The sequence below is a fragment of the Mastigoproctus giganteus genome, chromosome 14 (assembly GCF_048544385.1).
Source record: "Mastigoproctus giganteus isolate SK-2022 chromosome 14, ASM4854438v1, whole genome shotgun sequence".
Taxonomy (NCBI): domain Eukaryota; kingdom Metazoa; phylum Arthropoda; class Arachnida; order Uropygi; family Thelyphonidae; genus Mastigoproctus; species Mastigoproctus giganteus.
Window position 1 is genome coordinate 49597667 of NC_143588.1, and position 17028 is coordinate 49614694.

At 37.6% G+C, this 17028-nt stretch overlaps 2 protein-coding genes across 7 annotated transcripts in view; one reads left to right on the top strand and one right to left on the bottom strand.

Annotated features, from left to right (window-relative positions):
* Positions 1–5982, bottom strand: part of RpL23 (ribosomal protein L23) — an 81150-nt gene extending 75168 nt beyond the window's left edge. The window contains exon 1 of the mRNA XM_090388903.1: positions 5871–5982. Coding sequence (XP_090245029.1) covers positions 5871–5883 — 13 coding nt within the window. The 5' untranslated portion in view covers positions 5884–5982. The remainder of the gene's footprint in view (positions 1–5870) is intronic.
* Positions 5983–6136: 154 nt separating this feature from the next.
* Lasp (LIM and SH3 domain protein Lasp) overlaps positions 6137–17028 on the top strand; it is a 280500-nt gene continuing 269608 nt past the window's right edge. For 2 of the 6 annotated variants that reach the window (XM_090388895.1, XM_090388898.1), the window contains exon 1: positions 6139–6410. In XM_090388895.1, coding sequence (XP_090245021.1) covers positions 6339–6410 — 72 coding nt within the window. In that variant the 5' untranslated portion in view covers positions 6139–6338. Of the gene's footprint in view, positions 6411–17028 lie in introns of all 6 variants that reach the window. The other 4 variants (XM_090388896.1, XM_090388900.1, XM_090388902.1 and 1 more) reach the window with 4 other exon arrangements.

Sequence of the window (17028 nt, forward strand, 5' to 3'; positions counted from 1 at the left end):
GAGGGGTTATGCTATTAGTTAAGAAATACATAAAATCCAAGGAAGTGAAGCCAGTCGACATTGCTGGACAGTGTAGTGTGGAGTCAGTTTGGTGTGACATAAGCATTGGGAGATCAAAATTGAAAATAGGAGTGTGCTATAGACCTAATGACTCTGATGAGTATAATAAGAAATTGTACAGGGAAATAGAGTGGGCCAGTAAATCAGAGAGTCTTATAATGGGGGATTTTAATTTCCTAGATATTGACTGGAATTTGGGGGCTGGTCACTCACACACTAGCAAGGCTTTTGTGGATTTATTGGATGATTGTTTTCTACATCAGCATGTTCGGAAGGCAACTTGAGGGAGTAATAATCTTGATTTGATTATCAGTAGTGATTCTTCATGCATTAAGAATCTGCAGGTAAATGAACCACTAGGTGGCAGTGATCACAGTGTGCTGAAGTGGGATTTACTCAAAGAGGTAACTACCTCTGAGTAAACTAGTAAAGAAAACATTAGGGGTAAAGGGAAGGGTTATTGCTTTCGTAAAGGCGACTACGATGGACTGAGACAGTATTTAAATTCTATACAGTGGGACAAACTGATGATGCTACCAACGGCAAATTCAAAATGTTTGTTTGTTTGTTATTTGGTTTTTAGGAGCATTAGCAACTAAGGCCATATTCCTCCGCAAATTCAAAATGGGAAGCATTCAAAGAACTTATCTTGGAAGCTACTAGGCTTTACATACCAACTAAGAAATATTGTTCAAGGTTTAGGCCTAAGTGGATGTCAGATGAACTCATGAGACATATGGCAGAGAAGAAAAATGCATGGGATACATACAAATTAACACGTGACACAGAAGCCTATGATAGGTACAAGTTGATCTGTAACCAAGTTACAAAGGAGGTTAGGCAGGCGAAGGCAGATTACGAGAAATCTTTGGCAAGGGATGCAAAGAAAAACAGCAAAGAGTTCTTTACTTATGTAAACTCTAGAAGGATGGGGATGAATCAGATTGGTCCACTTGATATCGATGGGTCAACTGTTGATGATCCTGCTCAGGTAGCTAACAAACTAAATGAATATTTTGCATCGACATTCACACATGAGGAGTTATTCAGCGAGGGGAATGCCAGAGGTGTATTCAACTCTGGCAGTAAGCTAGAGAATCTTGTAATAACTGAGAGTAAAGTGGAGGAGAAATTGTTGAAGATAAATACAAGAAAGGCACCTGGGGTGGATGGGATCTATCCAGTTATATGAAAGGAGGCAGCAAAGGAAGTAAGCAAACCCTTAGCCATAATTATGAGAGCTTCCTTGGACTCAGGGGAAGTACCCATGGACTGGAGATGTGCAAATGTGACCCCAATTCACAAAGGAGGATCAAAGGGCGGCACAAGTAGTAGTAGTAGTAGTAGTAGCACATGATGCAAGAAAGCAAGTGTAGGAGCTTATGCAGCATCAGCCAAAAAAAAAAAAAAAAAAAAATCATCACACCATTCCCTCCAAATGCCTGTCCAGTTCCTCCTTAAATTTATTTAACCTATCAACTTCCACAACGACAGATGGAAGTTTGTTCCAGCAATTAACCACCCGCTGGCTAAAGGCAAATTTCCGCACATCTATTCTACATCTGTCCTTTCTTAATTTGAACTTATGTCCCCGTAGGTTCGTAATCTGAACAAGTGGAAGGATCCCATCAGAATTCAGCGTGCTCAACCCATTCAAGGCCTTATAGACCTCAATCAGATCACCGCGCAGGTGCCTAGTCTCCAGCCACTGCAATTTGCAGAACTTAAGCCTCTCTTGGTAAGAGAATCCCTTCATTCCCCTCACCAATCGTGTTGCTCTTCTCTGTACACGCTCAAGCAAATCTACATCCTTCCTAAAATGAGGCCTCCAGACTTGTACGCAATACTCAAGGCGTGGCCTGACCATTGCCTTATACAGAGGGACAATCACCTCCTTTTCCCTGCTAGCAAAATTCCTATATATCATTGACAAAAGCCCATGACCTGCCCTAGCAGCCTGTCTGCATTGCTCAGAAAACTTCATATCTGACTGCACAATTACTCCCAGGTCTTTTTCATTTTCTACCACCTTAAGTGTAGTACCACACAGTTGGTACGTTTCTCTGGGGTTACTTCTACCCATATGCAGTACTTTGCATTTGTCAAGGTTGAACTTCAGTTGCCACTTCTTAGCCCATCTGCCCAAATTATCTAGATCCTGTTGCAGTAGCACACTGCCATTACTGTCATTAACAACCCTGCCAACCTTTGTGTCATCTGCAAACTTCGACATTAAGCCTGATATACCTTCATCAATATCATTGATAAATACACAAAACAACAGTGGACCCAACACCGAACCCTGTGGGACTCCACTAATAACATTAGTCCACGAAGAGCAGCACCCATTGATTACCACCCTCTGTCTTCTCCCACTTAACCATCCTTTTATCCATTGTAGCAACTTACCCTTAATACCATTCTGCTCCAATTTGTACAGTAAGTAATTATAGACCTGTGAGTTTATCTTCTGTTCCAGGAAAATTAATGGAGGCACTGGTTAAAGAAGCACTGCAGGATCATCTAGACAAGACTTCAGTTATAGCTCAGACACAGAATGGTTTTGTTAAGGGGAAGTCTTGCCTGACCAATTTGATTGGGTACTATGATGCAGTCACAAAAGAACTGGATGCAGGGAATAACTTTGATATTATATACTGGGATCTTAGAAAGGCTTTTGATACTGTTGCACATGGAAGACTGCTGCACAAATTGGAGCAGTGTGGCATTGGAGGCAAACTGCTGCTATGGATAAAGAGGTGGTTGAGGGGGAGAAGACAGAGAGTGGTAATCAATGGACACTGCCCATCGTGGACTAATGTTATTAGTGGAGTCCCTCAGGGTTTGGGTCCATTATTGTTTTCTGTATTTATAAATGATATTGATGATGGTATATCAAGCTTAATGTCCAAGTTTGCAGACGATACGAAGGTTGGCAGGGTTGTCAAGGACACTACTGACACTATGCTACTGCAACAGGATCTGGAAAGGTTGAGCAGATGGGCTGAGAGGTGGCAAATGAAGTTTAACATTGACAAATGTAAAGTACTACATATGGGAAACAGCAACCCCAGAGCAACATATCAACTCTGTGGTAGTACACTGACAGTGGTAGAGAATGAAAGTGACCTGGGGGTGGTTGTGCAGGCAGATATGAAGTTTTCTGAGCAGTGCAGACGGGCTGCAAGAGTAGATCATGGTGTATTGTCAATGATATATCGGAATTTTTCTAGCAGGGGTGATCATTCTAGCAAGGAGGTGATTATTCCCTTGTACAAGGCAATGGTCAGGCCACACCTAGAGTACTGTATACAGGTCTGGAGGCCTCATTTCAAGAAGGATGTAGAGATGCTGGAACAAGTACAGAGAATGGCAACAAGATTGGTGAATGGAACAAAGGGGTGCTCTTACGAAGAAAGGCTTAAGTTTTGCAAATTACAGTGTCCGGAGACTAGGCACCAGCGAGGTGATCTGATAGAGGTGTATAAAGCCTTGAATGGTTTGAGCATGCTCAATGCTGATGGGATTCTTCCTCCTGCTCAGAATAATCACCTGAGAGGGCATAAATTCAAATTGAGGAAAGACAGATGTAGGATAGACGTGAGAGAAATCTGCCTTTAGCCAGCGGGTGGTTGGTTGGTGGAACAGACTTCCATCCCTTGTCGTGGAAGTTGATAGCCTAAATAGGTTTAAGGCTCAGCTGGACAGGTATTTCGAACGAACAGAGGGGTGAAGTGGTTATTTTTTATTTTTTATTTAATTATTTATTTTATTATTTTTTTTTTCGCTGATGCTGTATAAGCCTGCTTTCTTGCATTAAATGCCTCTACTAATGCTAATGTAAGTAAGGCTGGCCGTTGTCATGATGGAATAGATCGGGGTTTATCGGAGAGTTGCTTTGGGGACCAAACGTAGGTTTCGCAACTCCAGCTCCCAATAAGCAAAGTGGTGGTATTGCACTGGTTGATTAGTATTGCCTAGTAATACAGAAGGGCACCATTCCTCTATGCATGGCACTGTATGCCACACCTCTACCCCTGCTTACATTGATTCATTATTACTGAACCTGGACAGTCACATCCAGGATTCAACATGCTGAATTTCAGGACTTGCACATGTGGGGTACCCAGGGTTACTAACACTCCGACCACTGTGAAGGTGCAAGCAGAGGATTTGGTTGTTATAGAATGACCAGACTGCACCGAAATTTGGCCCAGAATGTGTTACCTGAACATTGGTTCAGGATAAGGGCTTTGGCAATCTTAAGTTATGCATTATGGACTATAATTTGGCAAGGCTATGTCCTAAGTTCATACAAACTTTTTTGCCTTGTGAATAGAATGAACTTACAAACTTTGGCCAGACCTTGCAGAATCACCCGTGTGTGTATACGACAACAGGATATTGGTGACAGAATGTTGAAATGATTAGGTTGCTAAAAGATCAATATTACCAAAATCATTTTCAGTTCAGTGTTTTGAAGAACTGTGTGTTCTAATCAAAATTGTCCAGAGATAATCCAGATTTACAACATAATGATGTATGTTTCAGTCTACAGAATGAAAAATTCTACTTCGCCAATGCAAGTTGACACTTTATGAAAACTATGAAAAATAAGGCTTGGCATCTGCCCAGAGACTAATAAGTTTAGCATTCTTTCCAGAGTCAATTCATTGCACCCTATTTTTTAGACAATACACATAAGGGACAAACTGGAGTAAAACAAAACAAAAAAAAAAAAAAAAAAAAAGGATAACTGCAAATTTAAGAAAGCATTAGACAATTAGAATATAGACAGATTAGATTTTTTTTTTTTGGCTTATTTGCTTTTACAGATTGCAACCTTGAATTATTTGGCACTACTAATACTAAATTTGCAGCACAGAAAAAAGCTCCTTACAGTGCTAAAACTAAAGCCAGCACTACGTTGCCAATCAATTAACATGGTTTAAGTGAGACTAACTACTCATCACACTTTGCTGTTTTAAAACTAGGATGTAAAACTAACAAATCTAAAGTTAGGCTCAAGCGAGCCCACGACGACACGTGGCTGACTAAACCATCGGGGAGATTACTATGATCGCTTACGCACGCAGAATTTGCATCGCTCAATGTCTATAACAATGAACTTAAGAGGGCTAAAAACTGTTCGCCTTAATGGTAGAGAATAAATAAATTTATTTATTAACTTTCACTAACATTAGTGAGAAGCATGTTTTATGCGTTAAAAACTTTTTCGACCTAACATTGTTGAAGTTTATTGGGGAAGTATTTCTTTTGTCTACGATTCAGCTCAGCTTATTGTTACAATAACTAATAAACAGATTATATATATATATATATATATATATACACACACGTTTGTAGGTAGCGAGAAATAGGTAAATATATATACACACAGTATGTACATTTAAGTTCTCGTCAGTTCTTCATTTGTAACAATGCTGTGAAAAATCAGTTATGTTGACATTTGAAAAGGCTGATTCCTGCCATTCACTTTAGAATGCAAAAACACAACTAAAAGTAATAATATAACTACTTAAATATTCATACATTCACGCGAATTTTTAATTAAAAAGGGAATTATTAAGACAATGTTTGTACAGTATCGACAGAAGCGAGGTCGGAAACATGTTAGGCCTGATAGCAGAAAACATGAAATCAAAACTTAAGTAATTTAAAAATTATGAAAAAAATATGACAAAATATTGCTTCTATTCAATATGCAGTACCACTGAAGAGTGTCGATGAACTATGACAGTTAATTTTCAAGGAACATGTCTTAGATTACAAAATTTCTCACGTCTTACCTCTTTTAGACATCTTGATCAAGTTCTGAATGAGGGCGAAATATGCACATGCGCAGTGATAGCAATTTGTCGCTGGGTGGCGTTAAAACGGGATTCTGTCTCTTGTCACTTGTATAGTCATTTACTATCATATAACTATTTACAATTATATAAAATTTGATTAACTCTTTAAAACCGTTAATTACCTTGTATTATAATTATTTTAAAACTCTGAATTTATTGAAGAGCTATTTTTCCCTCCCCAGAATATATATATGAAGTTGACCTTCTTTCACTTCGTACATTGGATGTTGGGTGGTAACCAGCTCACGCGAAGTATAAATTGGGAATCCTAGTAAATTTTGAAGCATTAGGGAGTGGTGGTGTGGTTTGTAGTTTTGTTAATGCGCAACGTTTTTCACATTTCGAACTGCTGTGCTGGATTTTTGGATAACGTAATAGAAGTAAAATTTTGAACTGCAAGTTAAAATGAGCTCAAAAAAGTGTTCTCGGTGTGACAAAACGGTTTATCCATTAGAAGAACTTAAGTGTTTAGACAAGGTGAGCAAGTTTCTTGCCTTCACCCTAAGTAGGCCTAAGACATTTACTGTGAATTAGGCTGTGATTTTATTGGGTTCTAAAGTTAATTTTTAACAACTCCAATTTCTTGTATATTCGCATTTGTCACGTTGCAATAATCCAAACGGGTTAATCTGAATAAGGACAGCGAGTTGTACTTCTCATCAGCATTTTGAGTGGCATTGGTGTGCCAGACTTGAAAACTTCTGTTTCACATCACGAGAGAATAAAAATAATAATCATAAATAAAGTTCTTAGTCTAACTCTTATAACCGTTGTCGTCTTTCTATGTAGTAGTAGAACTTAGTAAAAGCAGACAGACCTTTCATCATTTATTCACTAACTCTGATTATGTGGAAATTGATCGAATCCAAGTAATGTATGAAGTGTTTTTCTTCCTACTCAATGTGGTTTTTCTTTTGCATTTTCCATAAATTCAGGCGAGCTTAAGAATGGAATGAGCATAGTGATACTGCTTTGAATAGAAATGTTTAAGTTATGAATATTGTGTTTATGCGATGAGATGTGTGTATATGGAAATAGTCGAAGATTTGATTGATATATTCTGTTCGTCCGCGAAGAGTTAAATTTCGTAAAGAGTGAAAAGTGAAAGCACCGGCATTTGCAGAGTGTGTATATATATATATAGTATATATGATATATATTATTATTATTATTATTATTATTATTAACTATATGGTGCAAGGAAGCTTATGCTGCACCAGCCAAAAAAAAAAAAAAATTTAATACCCCAAGAGAGAGAGAGAGAGAGAGAGAGAGAAAAGAAAGGAATCACCAAGAAAGAGAAGAATGATGATATCCAGCTCAGGACCCTGTGTGCCAAGCCCATACTCACCAGATGTGAGCCCCTGGGGTATGTATACATACATACATACAGTGATGTGTATATATATAGATCTGCACACAGCGTGATCCATACGTTTGAGAATGTTACCTGAAAGTTTTTTTTGTTTTTTAAAACAGCTATATTATAGGGCTGAATATTAATTAAATGTAATCCTCGAGCATTTTTAAAGATGGCAGTATCCCATTTTGCAGGTTCCTGGAGTAAATTTAATTAATAGTCTGTGCAGAATGCTCCACTCTTAACATGTGTTGGGTCTGTTTTCAAGCTAATTAATACAGATAAAATTAAGTAAAATTTATATATTACAAGTCCAGTACTTTTTCTGGCTTCACTAGCTTTTATACATGTATTCAAAAATGTAACAGAATCTTTGTGTGTGTAAGAGAGAAACAATTGTTTTACACGTATTAGTACAGATTGCATATTGCTCAATTTTTCATTGTTACATTAGAACTTATCTGGGAGCAAAATGAAGATGTGATAATTGAAACGAATGTGAAAGAGGAGTTAAGCTAAAAGTAAATAAGGTGCCTGGGTTAACAGAATCTACCCAATTATATTAAAAGAAGCAGCAAAAGAGGTAAGTGAACCTTTGGCTATAATCATGAGAGCATCCTCTGATTCGAGGAGGTCCTATGGATTGGAGATGTGCAAATGTTTTTCCTGTTTGCAAATGGGAATTAGAGGACAAAGTGAGTAATTACGACCTGCAAGCTTGACATTCTGTTCCAGGGAAAATAAAGCAGTTGGTGATTAAACAAGTAATGTGGGATCATCTAGACAGAATGCAATTATATATCAATCACCACATGGATTTAAGTGGGAGACATTGTCTGACTAATCTGAATACACAGTAACAAAGCAATTGAATGTAAAAAAAAAAAAGTAATTTTAATATCATATACTCAGGTTTGATTAACTTTTAGTTTTGTTTTAGTTTAACTTCTGTTCCGGGTAAAATAATGGAGTCGCTGGTTAAAGATGCATTGCAGGATCATCTAGACAAGACTGCAGCAATAATTCAAACACAGCATGGGTTTGTTAAGGGAAAGTCTTGTCTGACAAATTTGATTGGTTATTATGATGTGGTCACAAAGGAACTGGATGCAAAAAATAATTTTGATATCATATACTTGGATTTCAGGAAAGCTTTTGACACTGTTGCGCATGGAAGACTACTGTACAAATTGGAGCAGAATGGTATTAAGGGTAAGTTGCTACAATGGATAAAAGGATGGTTAAGTGGGAGAAGACAGAGGGTGGTAATCAATGGGTGCTGCTCTTCGTGGACTAATGTTATTAGTGGAGTCCCACAGGGTTCGGTGTTGGGTCCACTGTTGTTTTGTGTATTTATCAATGATATTGATGAAGGTATATCAGGCTTAATGTCGAAGTTTGCAGATGACACAAAGGTTGGCAGGGTTGTTAATGACAGTAATGGCAGTGTGCTACTGCAACAGGATCTAGATAATTTGTACAGATGGGCTAAGAAGTGGCAACTGAAGTTCAACCTTGACAAATGCAAAGTACTGCATATGGGTAGAAGTAACCCCAGAGAAACGTACCAACTGTGTGGTACTACACTTAAGGTGGTAGAAAATGAAAAAGACCTGGGAGTAATTGTGCAGTCAGATATGAAGTTTTCTGAGCAGTGCAGACAGGCTGCTAGGGCGGGTCATGGGGTTTTGTCAATGATATATAGGAATTTTGCTAGCAGGGAAAAGGAGGTGATTGTCCCTCTGTATAAGGCAATGGTCAGGCCACGCTTTGAGTACTGCGTACAGGTCTGGAGGCCTCATTTTAGGAAGGATGTAGATGTGTACAGAGAAGAGCAACACGATTGGTGAGGGGAATGAAGGGATTCTCTTACCAAGAGGCTTAAGTTCTGCAAATTGCAGTGGCTGGAGACTAGGCACCTGCGCGGTGATCTGATTGAGGTCTATAAGGCCTTGAATGGGTTGAGCACGCTGAATTCTGATGGGATCCTTCCACTTGTTCAGATTACCAACCTACGGGGACAAAAGTTCAAATTAAGAAAGGACAGATGTAGAATAGATGTGCGGAAATTTGCCTTTAGCCAGCGGGTGGTTAATTGCTGGAACAAACTTCCATCTGTCGTAGAAGTTGATAGGTTAAATAAATTTAAGGAGGAACTGGACAGGCATTTGGAGGGAATGGTGTGTTTTTTTTTTTTTTTTGGCTGATGCTGCATAAGCTCCTACACTTGCTTTCTTGCATCATGTGCCACTACTACAACAATATTCTCCATGAAAGATGATTGTGCAAATTGCAGAAGTTTTTTTTTTTTTTTTTTTTGTAGTTGTTGGTGCATAGGTTTCTGTGGCCATAATGCTCCTCCCAAGGTTTTTGCAGTACTTTGATCCAAGCCCGAGGCGGGAATTGAACCCTCGACCTTTGGGTTGCCAGGCAAGCACTTTACCACCCGGCTAGCCTGGTCGGCAAATTGTAGAAATGTGGCATTATGTGCAGGTTACTTCTGTGGACATAACAGACCCAGAAACTGGATTTCAAGGAATGATGAGACATTTTTGTCTTGGCCATGACTGTTTCTGCTAGAAGGGAGTACAGTTTCCTGTGCCAATTCCAGATTTCTAGTTGTAGAATGTATTTTCCAACTGGAAGTAATTCACTTACTGATTGATCTAAAAGATTCCTGATGCTATTTACAGATAGATTAAAATTCTAATCTTCTGATTAAACTTGTCCTTGATAATTTTTTAAGTTCAGGTAAAAATTCTCATGTTTGTCTTTACATCATTAATACTATTGGCCGTATGGTGCAAGGCAGCCCATTCTTTTACTACACCAGCTAAAAAATAAATTAATAATAAACAATAAAATAAAGTGCTTATGTGTTTTCCTCTTCATGTAGTTATCTATCCAGTTGATTGATTGTTGAATTTCCTCCAAGCTGTCATCCTCAGTTATCCATAGAGTTAATGTATCGTGGAATTAATCATGGAAGCTACTAAATGTTTCGTACCTATTAAGAAATATTGTTCAAGGTTTAGGCCTAAATAGTTGTCAAATGAACTAATGAGACTTGTGGCAGAGAAGAAAAATGCATGGAATGCATATAAATTATCAGGCGACACAGAAGTCTATGGCAGATATAAGCTAGTCTGTAATCAAGTCACGAAGGAGGTCAGGCAGGCGAAGGCAGATTACGAGAAATCTTTGGCAAAGGATGCTAAGAAAAACAGCAAGGATTTCTTTACTTATATAAACTCTAAAAGGAAGGGGATGAATCAGATTGGTCCACCTGATATCGATGGTTTGACTGTTGATGATCCTACTCAGATAGCAAACAAACTGAATGAGTATTTTGCATCTACATTCACACATTAGGAGTTGAGGATTAAAAATGCCAGAAGGTTATTAAATTGTACTAGGGTGCGTAATGATTTTGTAATAACTGAGAGGAAAGTGGAGGAGAAATTGTTGAAGATAAACATAAGAAAGGCATCTGGGGTGGATGGATCTATCCAGTTATATTAAAGGCGGCAGCAAAGGAAGTAAGCAAACCCTTAGCCATAATTATGAGAGCATCCTTGGACTCAGGGAAGGTCCCCACAGACTGGAGATGTGCAAATGTATTCACAAAGGGAGGGTTGAAGGGTGACACGAGTAATTACAGGCCAGTTAGTTTAACTTCTATTCTGGTTAAAATAATGGAATCGCTGGTTAAAGATGCATTGCAGGGTCATCTAGACAAGACTGCAGCAATAATTCAGACATAGCATGGGTTTGTTAAGGGAAAGTCTTAAAATAATGGAATCGCTGGTTAAAGATGCATTGCAGGGTTATCTAGACAAGACTGCAGCAATAATTCAGACACAGCATGGGTTTGTTAAGGGAAAGTCGTGTCTCCAAATTTGATTGGATATTATGATGTGGTTACAAAGAAACTGGATGCAAAAAATAATTTTGATATCATATACTTGGATTTCAGGAAAGCTTTTGACACCTTTTGTGCATGGAAGACTACTATACGAATTGGAGCAGAATGGTATTAAGGGTAAGTTGTTACAATGGATAAAAGGATGGTTGAGGGAGAGAAGACAGAGGGTGGTAATTAATGGGTGCTGCTCTTTGTGGATTAATGTTATTAGTGCAGTCCTACAGGGTTTGGTGTTGGGTCCACTGTTGTTTTGTATATTTATCAATGATATTGATGAAGGTATATCAGGCTTCATCACTCTGAAATCTGGCAGGGTTGTTAATGACAGTAATGGCAGTGTGTTACTGCAACAGGATCTAGAAAATTTGGGAAGATGGGCTGAGAAGTGGCAACTGAAATTTAACATTGACAAATGCAAAGTACTGCATATGGGTAGAAGTAACCCCAGAGGAACGCACCAACTGTGTAGTACTACACTTAGGGTGGTAGAAAATGAAAAAGACCTGGAGTCATTGTGCAATCATATATGAAGTTTTCTGAGCAATGCAGACAGGCTGACAGAAAAGGTCATGGGGTTTTGTCAATGATATACAGGAATTTTGATATCAGGGAAAAGGAGGTGATTGTTCATCTGTATAAGGCAATAGTCAGGCCACGCCTTGAGTACTGCATACACATCTGGAGGCCTCATTTTAGGAAGGACGTAGAGTTGCTTGAGCATGTACAGAGATGGGCAACAAAATCGATGAGGGGGATGAAGGGATCCTCTTACCAAGAGAGGCTTAAGTTCTGCAAATTGCAGTGGCTGGAGAGTAGGCACCTGCGAGGTGATCTGATTGAGGTGTATAAGGCATTGAATGGGTTGAGTACACTGAATTCTGATGGGATTCTTTCACTTGTTCAGATTACAAACATCAGTTCAAATTGAGGAAAGACAGCTGTAGAATAAATGTGTGGAATTTGCCTTTAGCCAGTGGGTAGTTAATTGCTGGAACAAACTTCTATCTGTCATAGTTGGAAGTTGATAGGTTAAGTATATTTAAGAAGGAACTGGACAAACATTTAGAGGGAATGGTTGTGGGAATATTTATTTTTTTTGGCTGATGCTACATAAGTTCATATGCTTGCTTTCTTGCATCACATGCCACAATTACTATATTCCAGTAATTAACAACTTGCATGCTACAAGAATTTCCTGTAATCTTGTCAAAATCTCTTCCCTTGAAATTTGAATTAATGGTCTCTAGTTATGGAATCATAATTGAAAATTTCACCTTTATTAATTTTACTTTTTCCTCTAAGGTGCTTAGTTACCAAGCAATGTAGCCCAATCTTTCCTCACATCGGTGTCCTATTGCACACGTTGCTAATTAGTCATCTTTGGACTTCAAGTTGTCTTTTTTTAGGTGAAGTCTCCATAATTGGACACAGCTTTGCAAATGTAGTGTTACAATTTTCTTATAATTGTAAGATTATGACCTTATCTTTACAAAAAAAATGATAAATTGTCTGTGGGATACAGTGGTCCCTTGTCACCTGTATACTCTTCTGAGAGCCCTATATGTGTCTATATCACAACCCTCAAATCCCATTGTTCATCTAATGTTTTTAATTCGACTCCACCAAGTGTAAGTTATTTTGGGGGTTGTCCCCAAAATAACCAAAGGAACCCTTGGTTTAGTTGGGTAGTTATAATTTAACTAAATTAAATTGAAATCAATTTAATTTAATTTGTGGTATTAGAGAATTTACTTATTGTTTAATAACACAAGGGCTTTTCTCTTAATTTGTTGAGTAAAAAGAGTAAATAAAAGCAGCCATGCACTCTGGTAAAACTATAAATTCTATGTCCCCTCACCACATTGCCAGGAACAGCCACCATGTCTGTCATCTTTAATAATAGCATATTAACCATTTGGCCCCCCCCATGCAGTGGTGGAACTTCTGTACCACCAGGTCTGCCACTGCATGGGGGCCAAATGGTTGATTTACTATTGTTAAAAAAAACGTGGTGGCTGTTCTTGGCAATGTGGTGAGGAGACAGAATTTATAGGTTCACAACACAGTGCAAGGCTGCTTTTAATTACTCTTTTTTTTTTTTTACTCAACAAATTTAGGGAAGAGCCCTTGTGTTATTAGAGAACTATAAACCATAATTGCTAGTAGGGCATAACCTCAGTCTGTGTGTATTATTCAGCAAACCAGTTTTTTTGTTGTGTAGGCCTTTCATCACTTGAACCAGAGACCAATACCTGTTGAATATACCAAGAGTAGTCATTCCAAAAGTTTGACACGGTTATTGTGCCCATTGCCATTTTTATTATGAAAAGTACTCTTTGTGCAATATACAATTAAAATCTCTGTATTGTTAAGGCAACAGGTATGGGCAATTGCTCTGAGAGCAGGGTGAATATGTAACCTGGTGTTGGTCTGTTTCAAAAGTTAGAATTCTGTAAAGGTCCTTTTAAGACTATTCAGCAAACCATATCTTTAAAGTGCATAGGATGACTAGGTAGAGATTGGACAGACAAGATGCACTTTTTAGCAGGTGTAAGTTTTAAGTATGGATCAACTTCTCTACAGCGAGTTACTTAGCATCAGTCATATTAAATTGATATGCTCACCGAATGTCAACTTTCCTTGTGGTTGAATTCTTGGCATTGGAAAGCTGGGCTGTATTGTTATTCAGCTGGCCTTTAATTAAAAGATGTGTCAATTTTATGGAATTGATTTGGAGGTTGAAGGTGTTGACGTAGTCTGTTAGGTATAGTCACCTGTTGATTTGCTTAATAATTGTCACTGACGTGTCAGGTGGGAAATTATTCTGAGGAGCTTGACATTGTCAGCATATGTCGTGTGTTATGTTAGCCAAGCAAGCTACCATAATTGTTGTTAAAGCATATGCTGGATAAAATCTGATCGCAAGGCACAGTCTTTTGTGTCTTTTAAATCAACTGTCCTCTTGGATAGGAGGGCCTCTAGGAGCCAAAGCATATCCCTGATTGTGAGGAAATAGCTATGTAGGAGGTGTAGTATTTGAGATATAGAGATGGTATCGAACATTGAGTTGATGTCTATATGAAAAACTTTTTTTTTCTCTCTCTCTCTCCCCCCTGTAATGTGCTTGTAGAATGTGATTTGTTGTCATTTCTAATTTACCTGATGTTGAATAATGTATATACTGGGGACTGGAAAGGGAGGATTTGGTGAGTGATGGGCTGACTGCAACATTGCTTTCTTGAATTTTAAGATAGGTACAGGTGATGGGCCTATACTAGTTTGGGGGAGTTGCTAGCTGTCTCTTTGGAAGGCACTAGATGGAGTGCCTATTCTATTGTGATGCAAAATAATGGTTTGTAAAGCATCTGTCGTACTTTTTCTATAAATGTCTTACAATTTTATTGTAATATCTTAAAATGGTTTGCTGCAGTTATCAAAGCAGCTCAATGAGGTTTTCTCATATGGTTGGCAGCTTTGATTCCAGCAAGCATTGCGACTGTGCAGGAGAAAGCAATGTACATGTTGTGGCTGTGGGATATGAAATCTGCGGTACTATAAAGAGACTTTCAGTGAGAATTCCAGAAAGATCCACTTACAGAACAATGATGCATTGGTTGAAACAGTTTTAAGAAACTGGCAGTGTGCTGCACCAGAAAGCAGGCCTAGTAGTAGGTCTTGCCATAATGTAGAATTTGTAGTTTCTTATATATATATATATATTCTGTATATGGTAAAGTGACAGATCCTTAGTATTCCAATGTGGGACATTGATTTTCTACCTCCTTCACTAACAATAAAAACAATAGAAATTAAATATTTTTCTGTGGAGTGAATTTATCTTAATTTTTCATTATTTGCTATTTCTTTGTAAAATTCTACACAAGAATTAGCAAAATTGCATTTAACTTGTATTGTTTTCAGTGTTTCTACGGTGAGTTTTTTTTTTTCTGATGCCCACAACTTATTTACTACCGAAAAAACTTTCCATTGCACCATTTCCTGGCAAATGTAATGAAAATCCAATTACTCTTTCCAAATGCCTGCATTGTATGTCCCTTGTGTCAAAATGTTTAAATATTTTGACCCACCTCATATCTGTTGGCATTCTTTATTTTTGAATCATCAGCATATTTTTAAAAATATATATCTTGTCAAAAAGCCCACTTTCTTCTTCATCCGCATCAACTAACTTCATTTTATCTATAAAATATTTAAGGGCAAAAGCCAATTTAACTTAACTACTTTGGTAGATAGCTACATTAATTGATGCTTTTGGACTTAACCATACGTTAGGCTTCATTTTATCTTGATTCATGATATAAGTATGGAGGCTACGTGTCCAATCCAGGACAGTTTGCAATGTGGGGCAAACAACTTAAATCCGACACTGTCCTGCATAATCCGGGACATCTAGTCACTTTAGTATATGGTATATATGCAAATAAAGATTGTTTATTTCTATAATAATTTAAAGGTAATGAATATCTTCTGACAGTGATCATAAATATACCTGGTCAGCAAGAATCTTTAGATAAATTATTGATTGTATAATTGCAAATGCAAACATATCTGGTTTGTGGCCAGATAAATTATTGCTGTAAGAGTTAGAGGAAGTAAATTAGAAATCAATTACCTCTGGCCATTGGGAAATTTGATTATTTTATCAAAATGGCTAAAGACAAGTAAAACCAAAACAAATGGAGAGGATAAATGCAGAAAATCTGTTTCAAGAAAATAGTGAAAGACGGCTTTAAGAAAACATGAAATAAAAACTAATTGCTTATCCTCGTAACTGAAGGACAAAAAAAAAACAATACTGTAAAACCTTTATTGAACTACTCCCAATAATGGATACCTGAATAATGAGCATTTTTTAATTCTCCAGCGTACATACTTTCTTAAGACATGTTTTCTTCCATTAAAGGATTCTCTCAATAACAGGTATAGATCATAATGCTTATTAGAAATACTAATCTGCAGAGTTGTAGGTTATCAGACAGTGTGTTAAAAAAGCAAGGTGTTCTTGGTATCTAGTTCACTATGAGTTCCACTTAAGTTATTTGGAAAAGATTAATACATTTCTACCATTGCTCTTGCATATTTTTTTTTTGGGGTAAATGATTTAGTTGTACTGCATTTCAGATCCTAATCTTTTTCATTGCTGTAATGAGGAAAAATAATTAATTTAACTGATTTGTGAGCTAAAAGTGGAGTTCAAGCGTTGTGAAAGAGAAACTTAAGTGTACAGGGGCCAGCAGAGAAGTTTAATGTTGGCAAGACTTGAGTCTTGGGCATTTTAAAGAAAAAAAGAGTGATCTTCTAAATATGCAGATGGAAAACAAGTAATAAAACGAAACAAAAAATAAAATAAAATTGTTCCGTGACGTTTATCAAGTAACTTTTGAATAGTTCTCCTTGAGCTAAAGCCAATAACATTCCTTATCCAGAACCCTTAAAGAAAAATCAAATTAAATTTTTAATGCATTAGAATTGATTAATTTTAAAGTTTGTAATAATTAGCTCATTTAAGACCCAGTTTTTCATACAGGTCAGGTTGTGGTGAAGGTAAATACTTCAGTGGAAGAAGGTAATGTTAGAATGGAAAGCAAAACTTGAAAGATTGGGACAGTTAAGAACAAAACATACGACTGTGATGAAACTGGTTTGTTTATTTATTTTTGGAGCTTTTCCAACTAACACTATCCTGAAAAGAGCGCCTCCGTAGCCAGGTGGGAAGGAGCAGCAGTGCGTAGCACACGCTTCTTGATTAGACCGGGGTTCAAGCCTGTCATCACCAAATACGGAGGATG